The 20,118-nt window shown below is 41.2% G+C and overlaps 1 protein-coding gene across 6 annotated transcripts in view; it reads right to left on the reverse strand.

Annotated features, from left to right (window-relative positions):
• Positions 1–20,118, reverse strand: part of PBX1 (PBX homeobox 1) — a 147,136-nt gene that overhangs the window by 104,532 nt on the left and 22,486 nt on the right. For all 6 annotated transcript variants that reach the window (XM_077276171.1, XM_077276169.1, XM_077276167.1 and 3 more), the window contains one exon: positions 11,099–11,172. In XM_077276171.1, the coding sequence (XP_077132286.1) occupies positions 11,099–11,172 (74 nt within the window). The remainder of the gene's footprint in view (positions 1–11,098; positions 11,173–20,118) is intronic.

Here is a 20,118-nt window from a genome sequence, read left to right on the forward strand (position 1 = left end):
ATTTGATTTACTTGATGTCACAGACTAATCTTCAAATGTGCGGCAAAATAACTTCTACAATGTCAATCGATTAGATGGGGCTAATTCGGTACTGTGCCTCCGTAGCCTGGGAAAGTTTGCTGAAGAAGGAGTAGATACATCAGTCCAAAAATTATATTGTAAGAGGGTAGGACGTTAATCACTGGGAGATAGACAAGAAATGCAATTGACGCGGGTCTCGTTTGGGTGAAACGATGCCAATTCCGGCATTTATCATATGGGGACCCATATTATACAAGTAGTTTTTTTCAAACAATTTTAAAAGCCGGAAATTTGGCTGTAAGGTGTAATGGTGGCTGTTAAGAGGTTTGGTGGACCAAACACATTCCATTTAGATAGTACTGGTGATCAATGTGCAAATAGAGCAATGTACAGACTCTTTCTACGGAGCATGTACACTGCTCCAATCAGCCACTGGACCTCCAGAAATGATGGACTCTGGTCTCCGGGGCTGCACCGATCGCCAGTAAAAACCCAAGGGCTAATACACCTAACTGCGGCTGGGAGAATCTGATTCTAGCAGCCTGCCATGCATGCGCGGACGCTTTATTCATTTTTTTGGCAGTGTCAATGGTTAATCGTGCACAGTAGACATGTAGCCAAAGAAGGGGAACTTAGGCAATTGTTTTTTTTTTTTAACACTGGAATATCATTTTAATATCTTGGTCTACAAGCCAACCACTTATAGCAGCCATGACAGAGTGCACAGGGGTCATCATCAGCTTTCACATAAACAATCATATAAGACCATGTTCACACATTCAGGTTTCTGGCAGGATTTGGCACCGAAATCCTGAAAGACTCCGTCATTCTGCAGCAAAAGTGGTATTTTACGAGCTGCAGAATGATGCACGCTCACCATGAATAAAGGTGCTATATGCACCCAAACGCCTAGGCGTTGCATGCGGATTTTTGGTACATTTTTTATTAGATGCACATTAATTACATGAAATGCATTTGTTGAAAGTTTGGAATTCTACTCTGTTTGAGCAGGATCCATCTTTATATCTATTTTCATCCGTTTGATGTCCATGGTATTTTTCACCCCATTTTCGTAAAGTGCAAAATCTGGGCAGAAAAATTAACAGGCTGGGAATTTTAAATCTAAGGAAACCCAATAAAGTGTCAACAGGACCAGTACACATTCACATCCGTGGCATGAATCAGCGTTATAGCCTATGATCATTAGCATAAATCTACATCTGTGTGCAAACCGGGAACTTTTGGAGAAGCTAAACTTTATCATGAGATTAAATATATACAGGTCATATGTGGTCTTTTCTGAAATAAATAGAAATATATTAGGTTTCATACCAACAACCTAGTAATTGGTGAGAAGCAGATTCAGGTAACTCGGCTCATTCCGACAAACGCTATTTGCAGAATGTGCTCACACGGCTTCTCCAAACATTGAAGGCATCCACTGCATATATAATAGAGGGGCGACGGTCGCCAGCAATGCACAAACTGTTTGCTCATCCATTGTATAAACTACAGTTCACGCTAAACCTCTCTCGTTGTGTTGCACATTTTGCTCTGACCCACTTTTCTACTGCAGTCAGTATGGGATATAAGCCCATTGTCAGTAAGCACGGTTGTACAAGAGCTCAATAAAAGATATGTGGAAGCGAGGGCCAGAAAGAGTTAAGAGATGACTCCATGTGGGGGAGTTTGAAGGAAAGTTTGAGAGGTTTGGGTTCTGCATCCCTTCTGCTGCTTCCTTGGAATTTGTCTGCCCTATAAATTGAAATTTGGTCATAAAATCTTGACAGAGAAGTTCAGCAAAGGGTTAGTCTGACTTAATGCAGCTATATCGCAAAGCCACGTTGCATGACTACTATTAGGATGCAGGAAAGTTCAGTTGCATGGTTTATGTCAAAAAGTAGAGAGAAGGACTGGGCAAATCTTAGGAGCCAGACAGGCGAAGCTCCGCCAAGAATGTAACGGATTAGGAAAGGTCTTAAAGTTGGTGTAAGGATACGAACACAATTATTTGTCCAATTGATCGATAAAAGCATCAAAATAAACAATGTAGATCTGAAGGCAGAAAAGAGTGTGCATATTTATCATGAAAAATTGCCCAATCGGAAAGTAACTTGGGGTGCTTCCACACAGCAGTTTTTCCCATGTTCATTGGTCCAGTTGGGGCTTTTGTCAGGACCCCCAAGCAAAACAGGACCAATGGGGCCATTGCCTACAATAGTGCCGATAGAGTCAACGTGTGGAACAAAACTTAGGCAGTCAGAATTTCAACAACCAATCCTATTGTTTCACAGGATATAAGAAGAATAAGAGGAGTCCGGCAGTGACTTTCTCTCGCGCTAGGTCAAGAGATCAAGTGTATTGGGGAGTCAAGAGAGATAACAGTCTGCGATAATGAACGTTCAGCTAACAGCTCTCATCTATACGGCCACCTTAACACCAGGGCTGTGGAGTCGGTAAGCCAAACCTTCGACTCAGACTCCTCAATTTCCAAGACACCGACTGAGACTCCACAACTCCTTCTCCACACCCCTGCTTAACACTATGCATTGGATTGACCAAACTCTAAATGGAGAACTCCAAGCAAAAGATACACATGGGAGCAACTGGTGCAAGACCTCAGGACTGAGTTGCCAACCATCCAGAAATCCCTAGACAGTCCGTAAAAATCTGGCACATTTGGCCCTGTCCGCAGAATAATAATTAAAAAAAAAAAAAATTTAAGGTGTCCATGGTATATTTTTTTTATCTTTAAGCTGAAGGAGCTTGCACGGATTATTATGACTTCAATCATCATTTCACAGGTTACAGTGAATGCAGCTCATGTCTTCTCAGAATTATGGGCTGTAGACCTGGATCACTTATGATTTATTATGGTTTTCCAATGTGTTCGTAAAAAAAACTATTGTTGACTGATTTTTTTATTTTATAAACTGTTCAGAGAAAATAAAAAGTCAAGTTGTCAACCCTGCCTCAGGAAGAGGTGAATTATAGAAGGGTTTAATGGGAACGTGTCGTAAAATAACCTTTAAAGGGATACTATAAATCAGAAAATGACCTATTTAAAATCTGTGTGCTAAATGTAATTTTTTTTTTTTTTTTTTTATATCACAAATTTATTAAAAAACAAAAATGAGTAATCTAACGTTTTTCACAGAGGCCACTGGGGTTATTTGAGACTCATATGTACTTTCATGGAGTGCTTACAGCAGGCTCAGTATCATCAGAGGCAGGATTCCAATGAAAGGTAACACCTCTGATAAAGGATCTACCAATCACAATAGGAGACATCCCAGCTGACTCCGCTTCCCCTCCACTTAGAAATCTTGCAATGAGCATGTGCAAAAGTTTAGGTTTTCTTTTTAACGCACACCGTGATATGCATATAAAATATTGCCAAAAATATTTTAAAAATGCAATCAAAACACATAACCTTAAACAAGTCATTTTCAAATCTTGCGATTTTTGTCCTTTCACTGGTTCTAATATTAGTCTCCTACTTTGTTCCATTTAGCTGCCATACGGACATAAACCGCAATAGAAGACTACTGATGTGTATAGATTTTTAGTTTTCTAGTCATGCCTTGATCTGGGGAAAGGTCACTGTGTGTGGTAATGGGGGCTAGGAGTTGACGTGAGATTATCACCCATTGTGAATGGTGGATCTTTTATTATCACTTATTGAATTTCTGCCTGTGAGAGTTTGGGGTTTTTTCTCCAGCACAGAATCTAAAATTAATGAAAATGTACACATTAGTGTGAATGAAGCCACAACCATCATACAATGGATTTCAACAAACCCTGCTCTCACAGTAAGGTCCACTGTGTCTCCATCACAACTTTTGCCGCCCCCCTGCCCAGGAGCTGTGGTATGATCACACCATGTTCCTGTACGGTCAGACATGGGCATTACACAGTACCCAGCAGGGACACATTTATAAGATTCTCTGAGCACAGGAACATTTTTTTATCTTCCATTTGTGGAACTGATTTTTATTCCAAGATCTATTAATTAACATGTACTTGGTTTGTCAGACAACCCCCTTAATTCTCTAAATATAATATCTGAAAAATACTCAACTAGCAATTAAAATGTTATAATTCTCCGTAGAATTCGCACACTTCAGGCTGCAAGGAATTTCATATTCGCCAAACACTTGATCAACACAGGACAAGTTTTAGGTTGGCAGTCTAGGACCCTGCTCACACATTCATCATTTGATGAGGATTTCTGTTCTAAAATATTAGTCATACATCTCATATATGTTTTTGATATAACTCCGTTGCATGAACTGAAAAAAAAAATGTTTCAATACATTCACAACAAAGAAAAATAGGCAAGAAATGGTACAATACTAAATGAATTCCACGTGGAAGTGTGGGCGAATTGGCTCCATTTACCAAAGTTCACCTGACACGCGTGAACATAATCATACTATGGATGTGAATCAATCACCAAATTTATTTCGGAAAGTGGCTCAACGGTGGCGATATTACTAGTCATTCGTTTTGGGCCATCGGACACCGTACAGAAGCAGCACAGTCCCAGCTTTGCTGCCTGGTCAGGGGTTTTACTAAGTGAAGGGTGAATGTTCTCAGCAATGGCTCCTTCTCCTCCTCCTTTGGATGAAGTTCTGTCTGCCCTTGAGTTACGATGACAGAAGGTGAAAAAGTCAGGGAAAAGCCTAAACCACCACAAGTGAACTTTGGATGAACTTAGGGAGAGGGGGAAGAGTCTGGGAGCTTGGAAATAACAGCTTTTAAATCTCTCCCAATCCCGATATGTAAAATTAAAATGGTTGGAGGGCTTGCATCGAAGCTGAGCCACTTGTCAAAGGGCAGAAAAGTAGAGGTAAAGCAGAATATTAGTCATAGATTGCACGATAACCGTGAAACACGTATACAATTTCATTTTTTGTCTTTTATGTGCTCACGCAAAATATTATTAATATGATATTATGTAATGTAGTCTGCTTTTAGGTGTTGTTCTAAAGCTGAAGTTCATGTGCTGGTCAGTCATGTAGATCGGAGTATATATTTATTATATATACACAAGTCGTTGAGTCAGGAACAGTCAGGTCTTGGTCTACGGGGAGTAAGCGTTAGGAGCCAGGTGGACATTTGCACGCATCATTTGGAGTGCTAACCATGATGACATCAATATTTTTTTATGTGGCATCTAATTTTCTGACTCCAAGCATTCAGAATTATGCCTCATACACACATCAGTGTTACTAGGTCACACAAAGGTACATGGGTCCTTACTGGATTCTTCCAATTTCATACAGAGACCCCAAAACAGCCATTTGTAGAGGAGTCTGGCTTTGGCGACTATTCCGGTCTTGTTACAAGAAGTCTTAAAATGGTAAGACATTAAATATTGGGTCAGGTTCTCAGGCCGAGTATTTGGTGAGGTTTTTTTTACATCCGTATTTACAATCCAAAACCAGGAGTGGGTGATAAATCCAGAAGTGGTGCATATGTTTCTATTATACTTTTCCTCTGATTGTTCCACTCCTGGTTTTGGCTTACAAATACTGATGAGTGGACTTGGGGAGGCACTTCCAAATAAAGCTTTTCTCCCTCTAGGATGGGCTAATTTGTATCTTTATTTCCAATGGAGCAATGACAATTAAACTCCATTCCCGCATGGTCTCCTTAAGCACACTCCTAACACAGGGACAAACAGGGTTTTTTTTCTAAAGCATATGAAATCGTTTCATGGTGCTTTCTATTATAAAAGGTATTCTGCCCTAAAATTACCAATAGACTTGAGTAGCAGAAATGGAAGAGTTTCTGCTCCCTCTGGAATGCGACACAATTAGTTTTATGATAAACCCACACTTATCATCAACGCGTTTCAGAGTCCACCAACTCCTACAGGACATCCATACATTAAACCTTATTGCTATGCATGGTTGTCTTGAAGGAGTCGGTGAACTCTGACAATAAATTTACAATTTTATCAAATGACTAATTGTGCCGTATTCCGGAGGGAGCAGAAACACTTCCATTCCTGCTTCTCAAATCTACTGTTTCATGGAAGCTGATGCATCTGGTTTCTCAGGCTCTATAAATGTTGTGTCTCACCACCACACAATTAAAAATGCGTTTGCATTATTTTACTAAAATTACCAATGACATACTGCAGTGAGTAGCAGCACATTGATCCGCAGAGGAGGTGCAGCCTTAAAGCCTCCTACACCGAGGTCTGAAGAGAACGATCACTTTGTGTGCGTCCAGCCTAACAGTAAGGGATCAACAGCACTGTGACCATCATCTCTAAAGCAACAAGATATCTACGTTATTCACTAATGACTAACATAGTGTTTTATTCTCAAACTTGTGACTAGAGATGTTCACTGGACCAGTTGAAACCAATCCATATAAAATAAAAAATAAGATCTCAATGGCTGCATGATTCTACCTTGCAAAGAAGATTCCCTATAATGGTGTAAAGACCCTCGTGCACATTAGATAACCGAAGGACGAAAAATCGTTCAGCCTACAAGTATCTCTCCCAACTGAAGTCAGCTGCTGCCTCCTGCGCCGGCTACTGCCAGGGAAGGGGTTGTGTTGGAATGGAAAGGGGAACATTATTACTGGAAGCGACACAAGATGGGGGACTATATACCAGTCGGGACATTAAACCGAAAGGGGTCCAGGATGGGGGACATCATTATTTGAAAGGACTCCGGATGGGAGACATTATACCAGGAAGGACTCTAGTTGCTCCACTGGTCGGGAGGCCCACTACGCAATAGACTATTGGCCAGTCCCGCTGATCTCTCCTAGTTTGAACGACTTGAGGTCTTATGTGTATGGAATGGATAATTGCTTATACAACTGCAATAAGAGTCCAAGAATATCTAAACATGGCCATGAAAGGTACAATTACCCTAAATAGTACAGACCAACAAGGAACCACATACATATTGGTCTACTCTACACTGTGATACAACTGCATCTCCACCTCACCCACTACCATGCATGTGTATACGCTATAATACACCATGCACAATGGGAAATCACAAGCCGGGCACATCTACATACCAGCATCAGTGTGGATACAAGGCCCTCACATATGCTGCGGAGCAGATATTACACATTCTGCAGTCATGCATTTTTTCTTCTTCAATGTAAGGCATGTGTGATTTAGTACTCTTCAGCAAATTTACCATATTACCATGTTGCGTAGCTCAGATTTACATTTATATTAAAGCACGCATTCCAGCATATTACACTCGCACTAGTCATTAGCGCTTAATGTTCTGACAAAAAAGGGTTAACCACGCTGGAGGCAAATCAAGAGCCTGGAATGCAGAGGAACAGGTAACATTTCCTGCAAGCTGCCTGTCACACACTAATTCATGCCTGACGTGAATGGTCTGATGGCCGTACTATTAGCAATCACTGGGGGAGAGGATGGATGGGGAGAAGCAGAGGGATAGGCATTATAGGAGAAGTCTAATGTGGGAGGAAAACCGACATGAGGCGCTAGGAAAAGAAAAATAAGTATAGAGGAGTAGAAAAGAATGGATAAACAATGGGGTGAGACGGGTAAAGTAATAAAGGCTGTTAAAAGAAATAGCAGGGATCTGTATGTGCCTCCAACTAGAAGCCTAGCGCGGATCATTCATAATTCATATGCCCGGTTCCGTAATCTTCTTCCGTCTTGTAGGTTCCTTGCCATTTACATTCAGACTTTGTATGTATGGATAGATTTGCTCTTACAACCAATGCTTCTAGAGGACCGAGCATAACACTATTATTGGTACCAAATCTCCATATACTTCTGTACAATCCGGAGCTTACCCACTGTAGAGCAGAACTAGTAGGTCTCAAAAATAAAAAACACGCTATTTTAATTTCAAAAGCGTGGAAATAAATGGGACGGAAGGAAGCATACATTGCAGAGGCCAGAGCGACCACAGATATTATTGAAGCATTTTTACTGAGGCAAGCAGTGGACGTCTCCGCTCACCGACCACTACTGATTGACCTGCTGGATCTTCCGATAATTCTCAGAGGGGAATACACTTTTTTCTTTAATCCACATGTCAGGCTGGATTTACACTGTTTTTGGCCCACATTTAACAAGTTCCGTTAGCAGCTCCTGACGTATGCATTAGGCAGCATGTATAATGGCCGTCTCACGTGGGAATCCTTCACCAGTAGGCCGATCTGGGATTGGTTGGTGATCAACTTCATGACGTAGTCATTAAACAGAATCAGTTATAGTCTACAGTAGGGGTCCCCGACCTTTAGCTAGAGAGCCACATCAAAAATTATTGGGAACCTCAATGTTCTAAATTTTTACAGATGCCGTACAGTAACCACACAGTCAAATATAAACTTCATTAGTACATTGACAAAAAAAAAAACAAAATAAAAAACAACATTTTCATTCCAGTAAGCCCAATAATAATAAAAGTATATGCAATTATTTTTTTTCAATCATGAATACCAGTCAGATAAAGGCCAATAAGACACTTTTGGCCATCCTCTAACTCAAGAGCCCTAAGAATACATTACTCACGTATGGCAGAAGTGAACAGGGCCTGACTCTCTATTTAGCTAAAGAAAAGCCCATCTTGGCTACTCTTGTAACTTAGGCAACAATAGATGAGGGTACAGTAACCAAAAAAAAAGTTAAGAAACTTTGATAAATGCTCAGATCACTAATGCAAATATTCATTGGACATAAGTCATCATGGGTCAGACCAGAATGAGTAGACAACTTATTGGCATTAGATTACCATGACCTGCTGACACCGACTGGGTTATCATAACAAGAATCCAGGAACTGTGTACTTAAAGGATGTGACAAGGATTAACTAGAGGTGGGGGGAAGATTTGACACTTGGGACCCAATGTGACCTACCAGCTGGGGGTTAAACAGGGCAAGAACATACAAGTAAATCATCAGAACTCATACCCTACACACTGAGATAACCCACCATAAATAACCTTTGCAAGTATGTTGGCATTCATTCCGCACCCAGGTAGAATATCACAGTTCTGAATGGTGGGGGAGATAATGGAAGACTACTAGAGCTGGGAGGGGTCTGCAAATTGTTTAATGGAAGGCAAAAAAAAAAAAAAAAATCAGCTTAAGTATTAGCACGAAGCATAACATAAAAGTATTCTACGAAACTGCGTACAGGCAGCGGCACAGCTAGGATTTAGTACCAGATATGTATAGACAACTACATACTGTAACAATGATAATTAATAGAGATGTCAACTGAAGCCTTGAGAATACAAGGATAATCGGATAATCCAAGCGAAAAAGGGAGAGTACAACTATAAGCAGGAATGCACTAAATAAGGCAAGTCAGAACAGCAGTCGAAAAGTGGAATTCCAGAATCCCCCAACCCTTACCGAGAGTCAGCTGCCTCAATATAAGATCAGGAAAGCTCGCTATGGGAAGAGCTTCCTAAATCGATCCCAAAACAAAGGGATCCAATCCATTAAATACATAGGTCATAATTCAGCAATATACACGAGGCCTAAGGCTATGTGCACACTTTGCGGTTTTTGCTGCGAATCCGCAGCGTTTTTGGACGCTGCGGATCCGCAGCAGTTTTCCATGTGGTGTACAGTACAATGTTAACCTATGGAAAACAAAAAAACGCTGTGCACATGCTGCGGAAAAAAACGCGCGGAAACGCAGCGGTTTTCATTCCGCAGCATGTCAATTCTTTGTGCGGAATCCGCAGCGGTTTGGCACCTGCTCCATGTTAAAAACCCGCAGGTGTCTAAAACCGCAGTGGAAACCGCACAAAAAAACGCGATAAATCCGCAGTACTTTTTGCACTGCGGATTTCATCAAATCCGCTGCGGAAAAATCCGCAGCAGAATCCGCAAAGTGTGCACATAGCCTAAAGGATTCATAGTCTTGGCCAAAAGTGTTGGCATCCTTGAAACTGTTCCAGAAAATGAAGCATTTCCCACAGAAAATGTTTGTAAGTACGCATTTTGTTACAGACATGTTTATTTCACTTGCGCGTATTAGTACAGAATAAAAAAGGAAAATGTACATAAATTTCACCCCAAAAAATAAATAAAAATTCCAACATCAGGATCTCTAGGGATGGACTTGTAACCTTGAGATTGTTGGTCTTTCTCAATTTTGGTTCTCAAGTCCTCAGACAGTTCTTTTCGCTCTGTTCGCCATGCTTTTGCAAAGATTGAGTCAATTTCTCCCTTTTTATCAGGTTTCAGTTGTGATTTTCAAATTGCCCAAACCTGTTACTTGCTACAGGTGAGTTTGAATGAGCATCGCATGCTTGAAACAAAGTCGTTTACCCACAATTTTGGAAAAGTGCCAACAATTTTGTTAGGGCCATTTTTGGAGGTTTTGTAAAAAAATACGGTATGTCTAATTTGTCTTTTTTTTGTGCTGTTCTAACACACACAAACACGTGTAATAAACACGTACAATACAATACACGACAATAAACACGTGTATGACAAAACATGTAAAATTGCAATAATTGTCTGGGGGAAATACTTCACTTTCTGGAACAATTTCAGGGGTGCCATCAATTTTGGCTGTGACTATAGATATGGACTTATGAAAGCTTTTTGTGGATCTGTGACCTTAGAACCAAAAATGGGGTTGTGGCTCTTAACAGAAATAGCAGAAAACCCTTCCCAATAAAATTGGACTTGATCCTATATACGGTCTTATACAGTGTTCACACGGAGGAATTTCTGGCATGAATGCAGCGTCAGCGTGGCTGTTATCTGATGATATTCTTTTACCACAATTGGATATAATCGTTGTATGCAAAAGACAAAAGTGACAAGTAGAGCTGCGGTGTAAAGCGATGTGAAGGACGGTGCAGCAGACCGATCTTTTCGACAAGGCAGGAGGTACATTTTAGAGGACCTCATTCAACAATGTAAAATCTAACATCTCACGCTGGGAACACGCGAGTACTTCATAAGGTTAATATTATTCCAGTTCCCCTTGGAAATCCAGGCTCTCTCCTATATCCAAACGTCTTTGGTCAAATATCTGACCCCCGAATTCTCGGCTATCCGTAGAGCGCAGTAGTCAACCCTTACCTGTCTTTTCTTTGATTTCACAAAGCACATTGAAGAGGGCAGGTTTCATTCTGTGGCAGTTCAGAGCGTGTTTCCTGCAAAGTGTACCAAGAAAAGGTGATCAGATTTGGGGCCAAACGTACAGGACCAACAATATGCAAAACAAAATTCCAAATTTTTACTGTTAAAATATGAAAATGTTGTAGATTTTCCATGTAGATTTGTACAGGGACAATCCTCAGATGAATAAGTACAGAAGTAAAAATTATATCTAACAAATCTACATGTAGAGGATTGTTATAGAAAATAAAATTGCAACATTTAGTCCATTTCTGTTGCAAATTTTTTACTGTGGCTGTCACCCTTCAATGTAGTGAGGTGAAACCTGCGGTGAAAATCCCATCCCATGTGAACGGTAACTCATTCTGATGTAACACATTAAGCCTCGAGGACCACATCTACACTGTCATAATAGGATTTAAGTCTAGATTTGTGTTGCTAGATGTAAAAATTAACCTTACCTCTCCCCAAAAACAAACCAAACAGACCCCATTAGAGTAAAAATGGCCAGTGACAAAGAGCGAGAACGAGAGTGACGGAAGATGGAGGACATCAGAGGAGGCTTTTCTGTCTAAGGACGCAGAAAAACGGAAAGCCAGAGGAGAATGAGAACCTAGCAATAGACGGGTATTCCAATTTTCATGAATTGGAATTGTGAGATGCTGTTTTAAAAAAACAAGAAACTACAGCTCATTAACCCCTTAACGACCAGAGGTATTATCGCTTATGCATTTTCTTTTTTTTTTTGCTCCCCTACTTCCCAGAGCCATTACTTTTTTTTTTTTTTTTTTTCAGTCAGTATGGCCATGTGAGGGCTTGTTTTTTGCGGGACAAGTTGTACTTTTGAACGACACCATTGGTTTTCACATATCCTGTACTGGAAAACAGAAAAAAAAATCCAAGTGCAAAAAAAGTGCAATTCCACATTTTATTTAATTTTTTACCATGTTCACTAAATGGTGAAACTGACCCGCCATTCTGATTCTACAGGTCATTACGAGTTTAAAGACACCACACATGTCTAGGTTCTTTTTTATTCAAGTGGTGAAAAAAAAATAATCCAATGGTTAAAAAAAAAAAAGTGCCATTTTCCGAGACCTGTAACGTCTCCATTTTTTGTGATCTAGGGCTGGGAGAGGGCTTATTTCTTGTGCGCCAAGCTGACGTTTTTATTGATATTTTGGTGTAGATATGGTTTTTTGATCGCCCGTTATTGCATTTAATTGCAATGTAGCAGCGACCAAAAAAAACTTAAATTCTGACATTTGAATTTTTTTCTCGTTACACCGTCTAGCGATCAGGTTAATTGTTTTTTTTATTGATACCAAATATGCGATACCAAATATGTGTAGGTTTAATTTTTTTTTTTATTGTTTATTTTGAATGTGGTGGAAAGGGGGGGGGTGATTTGAACTTTTATATATTTATTTTTTTTATATTTCTAAAAACATTATTTTTTAACATGCTTCAATAGTCTCCATGGGAGGCTAGAAGCTGCACTACTTCGATCGCCTCTGCTACATACAGGCGATGATCAGATCGCCTGCATGTAGCAGGAAATGCTCACTTGCTGTGAGTGCCAATCACCAGGAAGCGCTCATAGCAATCTGGCAATGACCACCATAGAGGTCTGCTGGAGAGGGAGTACTATTACGCCCGATGTCGGAAAGGGGTTAAATTGTTCAGCAATACTGGAGATATGACCACTAGAGATGAGCAAATGTGCCGGGACGCTAACTGAGTGTCTTCTGCGTGCTCGAATAATATGTTCGAGTCCCCGCGGCTGCATGTTTCACGGCTATTCGACAGGTGCAACACATGCAGGGACTGTTTGTGAGACATGCAGCCGCGGGGATTCGAACATATTATTCAAAAACGCTGAAGACACTCAGCACCAGAGCATGCTCAGATAACACCTTATCCGAGCACGTTCCCTTATCACTATTTACCACTTCTTTGCAGCTTGTTTCCTAGAAGACGGACCACCACTGCTATACAACATGCTCAGTGCTTCCAAGTTCAATAGAAAACATTTTTTGCAACCACTGTCTTGAAGCCAGCTTGGATCGCTGGAGCGCACCGTTCCCTCCTAATCCCGGCCAGCTTGAGTGAGGTGCTTACATTCCAGACAGCAGCGGTGGTCGGTCTCCTAGACAACGCGCTATAAACAAAAGTAAAGTGCTAATATCTTAAGACTGTGTCAATTTTAATAAGCAGTAAGTTGCAAAAATGAACTTTTTTTTTTTTTTTTTTTTTACAAGCCTTCTCTGACAACATCCATCTATTAAGATGGGAATAACCCTTTAACTTTGAAAAATGATTTTAAAAAAATAAAAGCAGTAATTGTGCAAAAATACACATGGCAAACAGTGGGAACATGAACTATGATGAATTCGGCTCTGCTACACCTTTAGGCGGACAATCAATGTAGTTGTTGTTAAAGAGTTGCAGTAAGAACAGGTTCTTAAAAAAAAAAAAAAAGCCCGATTAACCTGGTACAATAAGACAATTACTAATGTAGGTATACAGTCCTAGTAAGACGGCTTGTACATGAAAATATCACATTTGAGGCCAGACTCACAAGAAACCAATCTGATCACCCCCTAATGGATTCGTTTTATACTAACCAACTATGGTTCGGTATTAGATAATATTCTGTATATCATTCTCTACCGCCGTCATGAAAAAGGCAGGTGACTACAATAGATCTATAGAATATTCACAGCCACCATTTCCAGAATACCAACTACCTTCGCTTCATTGCAGAGAAAGAAGAGACATCTTCCAGGAGTTAACTTTGGGAAGTTCCATTCAGTGGCTCAATGGAGCACAAATCAACTTCCACTACTAAGGTTTCGGTACAGAAGGTGCGTTGTTCAGTGAACCTTAACAGAACAAATAAGAACCTCCATAGATATTCATGAAAACAATGGAGGTCGTTTTCTTGTAGTTTAAGGCAACACTATTCACTTACAGCGACAAGAATCTCCGAAAGGCTGCCTAAGATAATACAAAGTTGGCAGCACCGCAGCAGTCCACAATCCTCATTTATACCAGGAAAATCTCATGGACAAGTTTTGTGCTTTTTTTTTTTTTTTCTTTCATTTAAAAAAAACCCCACAATAGTTAAGCAACCCGAAAAGGAAATATCTACCCTTGGCACATGACTTGCGGTCGTCATTTTTATACACTGTTTTCCCTGCCTGCAGATGTAGCAGTGCTCAGAATACTGAGCCCTGTATAACTCCACTCACATCACTGACTGGCAGCTTTCTGTTCACTGAATATTGACAGAAATCAACCAATCAATAGTGGGTGGTGTGGTTGTGTAAGGGGGTGGCAGGTCCCCTCAGTTATGTTCTTCTTCCTCCATATGACCCCCGTACACTTCACTGTAATGAATGTGCTGTGTTTGCAATGCATAATGTCTGTTACTGTATTGAGATGTTATTAATGTTATGAGAACTGTTCCTGAATTCCATGTTCCTATTTAAATGTATATAGTTAGGGACAAGCAACAGATAATTTTGTAGGCTGGCCAGCAGCGGCAGTAGAGAGGCTGGGCTAGCAGCCACGAGGTGAGAGGAAGCTGCAACTTCCTCAGTTCTGCCCGGATCATCTACCAGAGCAGACGTGCTAATAGACAGGGCACTGCCAGACACCCCGGACGGGAGAGGTCTGTTGCCCTGGACTAAGGACTTACAACACAGGCCCCCAGGACTGGGAAAAGGGCCTCTGCTAAAGGGGTCTCAGGCGCCCAGATACCAGCGGTTGGAGGACTGTACATCCCGGCTACCGTGGACATTGTGGGTATGGCCCATGGATATAGTGTCAGGGAAAGAACAGGAAAATGATGTTGTGCCTTGTTTCTATTACCCTTCCTTGTTCCATAATCTTTTTTTATTAAAAACAACTAAATTAAAGTTTTCCCTGTCTGATTCCCAGGGGTGACCCTGGACTCTTAGTGCCTGGACTACAGAGACCAAGGAGAAGAACAGGTAAACTGTGGGGAAAAACTGCACCATTTAAATCTTACATGTACTAGGGACCGGAGGTGCTCGCTGACCGTATGCTCAGTGGACTCGGTCGCGGAACTGTGCTTTTAAGTGACCCGGCCACAACTATCCCCCTCCCGGTATCCTTGTTACAGCTGGACCAGGAGGCATGAAACATCTAGTCTTGTAGTGATAATCTCCTGTTGATAAACACTGACTGTATTGAAACAGCAACACACAACCTATTAAGTGATATCGCTGGAACCATGGCCTCTGCCCCTACAGGTTGCTCTCAGATTTAAAAAAAAAAAAAAAAAAAAAAAACACACAACAACTCATGATTGATTCCCTTTAATAGATGTTCGTAAGTTTTGCTCTGATTTGGGCTTCAAAAAGAAGCCGCACCATTGTGTCAGTTCAATCATACAGCAAATACCACCCACCTCAAATTGATCATATTTACTAATAACGGGGTTCACCCTTTCGACAGGAAAAACGGAAAAGCAAGGGGGATATTAAACAAAGTAGTCAAACTCAGATACAGCCTTTAGGTCCCATTCACACGTCCGTATAATACCGCTGTTTTAGATCAAAGCACCATCCATTTGTTTCCCGATATAGTTTAAGAAAAATCAATTGCAAAGTTTTTCAATGTTAAACACCTATAGCACACAGACGAGGCACGGATGGCACGGATTTCTTTTTTTTCTCCATCTCCCATTCTGTGGAAAACCGGACAGCACTGATCTATTTTTTTTTTTTTTTTTATGGACCCACAGGCTTGCATTCCCGATTTTAATCAAACGCTGTCTCTGATTCAAAATCAACCCTGTGCAAAGTCCCATAGAATATCATGGGTACGAAAGCGATCCATGAAAACCACAGATCGCTGTCACCCAATAATCAATCGTGTGCACAAGCCCTAAAACGAACCCCTCTTCTCTCAAGCATCTTTTTATTTTCTTATCAGTTTTTTAAAATTGAAGACAAATTGTCTGAACTTTCATTTATCCGTTAACTCTTAATAATGGAGCAGTGAAAAGCAGATGAAATACGGAGGGAACTCTGAAAGTAGATCTTCAGTTTTCATCTGCGCTTACCGTAATTGTTCACCATGGAATTTAATGGCCGGACATAATCCCCAAAACGGATGAGAACAGAAGACGCGAGTCTCACAGATCGGACACATGGATCCATTTTTAACATGGATGTGTGAATGGATCAATTAAACTGTGGGTGTACAACAGCTGTGATCAAATCCACATCCAAGGAAATCTCCGCTCTGAAGCCTGCAGAATGATGAATACAGCTCTAGGATTGAATACGCAAGGCCACTACTGAAAAATTCTTTCCAAATATAGGCTACGTTCACACGGCATTTTCACCCTGCATCCAGCATAGCTCCCATGACATATTCTGAACTTCGCTATTGGGACCGGACCTGCTGGGTAGGTAATATATACATAATTATATAACCCACGATTTATCTGCTACAGCCAATGTCCATCTGGCCCAAACAGGAGGTACAGAGACCAGTGGGGAACCTAGGCAGTGATGGAACAGGAGTGGTGGGGAAATTGGGAATGCATTTTTTTTTTTTTTTTTCAGAGGATGGACACTTAAACTGTATATGAAAGCATCGTCAGCTGCACTTTCCTATACAGATGTCTGGACAACATGTGTCACTGTATGCCTATACTGTACATCAGAAGCAATGTCAGTACTGTAGTATACACCTCTGTCCAGGGAGTGAGAGCTTTACTCAACTTTTTTATTCACTTATGCATTAAAGGGATTTTCCATTTTCCCAAAAGTGATTGGCTGCAGCGGTTTATGTGAGCTGTAATGTCACAGCTGCTGTTAAAATACAGAACAGAGCAACAGCAGAGAGCCAGCGCTGCACTCAGGTAGGGAGAGTATGCTGGGTTTGTTGTTTTACAACTATGCAATCATTTGGGCAATACTTTTGTTAAAGTAGAAAATCCCTTTAAAGGTATTAATAGAAAAAAAAAAAAAAAGGAAAAAACTCAGCCAAAGCTGCTCATTTCAGAGAGATCAGACGACCATATAATGTGTATGGGGCCTCCAAAGTCTCTACAGAGGATGTCAAGGGAGAAGAGGAGAGCGAAGATTGAATTTAAACGCCCAATCCTTCCTCCAAGAAGAAAAAAAAAAAAAAATAGTAGTCAGGAAAAGGAACGGTCAGCCATACACAGATTCGGGAAACTGTCATCGATGGTGTATGTATCTTTACACTTGTAAAAACAATAAGAAATTTCAATTAATTTCAACTAATGCAGACCAGTCTATACACTCAGCAGAGCTATATATTACAGCAGACTCTGCCCTCGGCATTGCTTCTGTCATTAGCACAGTTTATTAGCCAGTTCTGTAACTGTGACATGTCTGCCATATCATTCCACCCATGCAATAAACACTTCATTAAAAGGGGTTGTATCGTCTTCAGGAGCACACAGCTCCTCTGCCTCCCTGCCTGCCAGGGGGTGGTATACTCCTGAAGATTGACAGTGCTTGCCAGAGGCGTGATCGCACTTGCAGGTCAAAGCTGAATACTCTCCCAAACTGCAAGCATAGCAGCTTGGGATCAGCCTCACCAGAGGAGCGCAGAGGCACCGAATCTGCCCACCTGCAAGATCTAAACCAATGCAGAGAGCATGCAAAAGCGTGCAATCCTTGCCTAGAAAAGACTGCAGAAGTGGCCGGTAACCTAGGCAATGAGCAGTGCACATTACAAATAAAAAGCCATTTTTCTTGAGAGCAGAGAAATTTTAATATGAGGCAAATTGCAATGTTTTTTTGTTTTTAATCTGCACTTTTGCAATTTTACCCATTTAATAAGATGGAATTTAAGCGCACAACAATTATACATTTCACAGATAGAAATGTTATTCCATTAGTAGGAGGCCCTGAAAGTTGGATAAAAATGCAAAGATCACTGTGGACAGCAGAAGAAAAGCATAAAGTCAGAGACCATAGCTCTTGTGAACTTTCCAGCACCTTTGCCATAGACGAGTTGACATTACAAAGATCATGTAAGCTCCCCGGCAGCGCTAGTAAACCGCTCTAGAATATACAGCAGTTCCCCCCTCCTACTTTCTATTACTATCGATTGCTAATGTAAAAGGAATGCAATAGCGGGAAAGCACAAAAGGCCAATAACAACACTGTGCAGATGTGAGGTACAGAGGGGTAACACAGAACTAGCCAAAAGGAAGTCAACCCTTGGTTTAATCCATCGGTATGTAGCTCCGAATATACATTACAGCCCTCCATGATGAACCATATGCAGAAGGATTAGTGCAAGGACTGCTGCCATGGAGTGTTCGCTAATTGTATAAATCATAGCAATCATTTAGGCAATTTCCAGGACTCAGACTATGAAAGGAGCTGAGGTCGAGCATACAAGACAGGGCACTGTAGAACCTGGTGCCTTGGCTGCAAAGTCCCCATTCTTGGGATTGCTAGGGATCCCAGCAATCAGTCCTCCATCGATCAGCAAGTTATCCACTATTCTATGGATCGGGTGGGCTCACCTTTTTTTTTCTAACACAATAAAATCTTTAGAAATGCTACTGTTTTGACTTCCTATTGTGATGAAAGACATGTTTTCTGCTGGCTTCTGTGACATCCTAATAGTGATCACATGGTCTAGGAGCAGATCATCCCGGCCCGGCTCCCGGGGCATCACTCGTAGTCCCCGGCCAGGCTCCCGGGGCATCACTCGTAGTCCCCGGCCAGGCTCCCGGGGCATCACTCGTAGTCCCCGGCCAGGCTCCCGGGGCATCACCGTTGTACTCTCATTAGGCATGGTGAATGCACCAATTTATTTGGCCGGCGATGGCAGATTGCTCATGTACTTTACCTGAATTGCTATAGTAGTGTTACTTTTGCTAAACTGGTGCAGTTACATCCTGTAATATAATGTAGTGCTACATTCTGCTTCATTGCTGACATCTCTCTCAAAATTCCTTGCCAAAAAATGTAGCCTGTGCACCAGACACTGTACAGGAAAAGGATATAGGTAAAGAATAATTGTCATATGACAACCAGCAGAATTCAGAATGCAGCTCTGGGTTAAGTAGCCAATCTGAAACACAGGATCAGGAAAAGATAAGTAGTGCAATAGGCCACACTATAGAAGTAGCTCATGGTCATAGACCATATAATTTGGGATTTTTTCCCCATACTTCAACCAGGAGATCATATCAACCGACTAATCAGTTAAAAATAAATTTAAAAAAAAAAGTTATTTTACAATTTAGTGTGTTTATTGCTGTTACATGCGATCAGCTGAAGAATTTTCCTTTAGGAATGTGAACTCCACAAGGCCGACTTCAGTCAGCGTTACCATATGCACCAGAAAACAAAGCGTTATTCAGGAGGCAGCTGATCCCAGGATGACATGAACGCTGCTCCGTGGAGTCGTTTTCTCTGTCTATCAGTGTCAGATTGAAGAGGCAGATTCCTATATTAGGTGCAAGCAGAAAATTATTTCTTGTGTGATAAGGAGTCTAAAACACTTCTCTAAAACACCGCGGTATTAAAAGGCTACCTGACCGACGAATAGGGGAGGAAAAAAAAAAAATATGTGCTACAGAATATTAACCATTTACTTTACTGCTCTGTTATGGATACAACTCGGCAGCTGTTCAAAAAGGTAATTCATGACATTATGAAGTGATAACATGGTGTAAGGAGGCTTTAAAGGAGTTAACCCCTTCTTGAACAAAATATTTGGCCCTGGTAAAATAATAAAGTCCATACACCCCTCTCGTGCTGGCCCATTCTGGGGGGTGTCAGCACTAGTGGTCCAGGGGCTCTCGTGTGGTGGAATGTTACGTGGTGCCCGACGCCCAATCACTGCTGGCCTGGCGTCACTATCTCCACCTACGTAGCCATTGAGCATGAAGTGGAAGACGGGGCTCCAGATGATCCCAGGCTTCCTCCTCATGTTCAATCGGTACC

This window comes from Ranitomeya variabilis, chromosome 8, assembly GCF_051348905.1.
Source record: "Ranitomeya variabilis isolate aRanVar5 chromosome 8, aRanVar5.hap1, whole genome shotgun sequence".
Lineage (NCBI taxonomy): Eukaryota > Metazoa > Chordata > Amphibia > Anura > Dendrobatidae > Ranitomeya > Ranitomeya variabilis.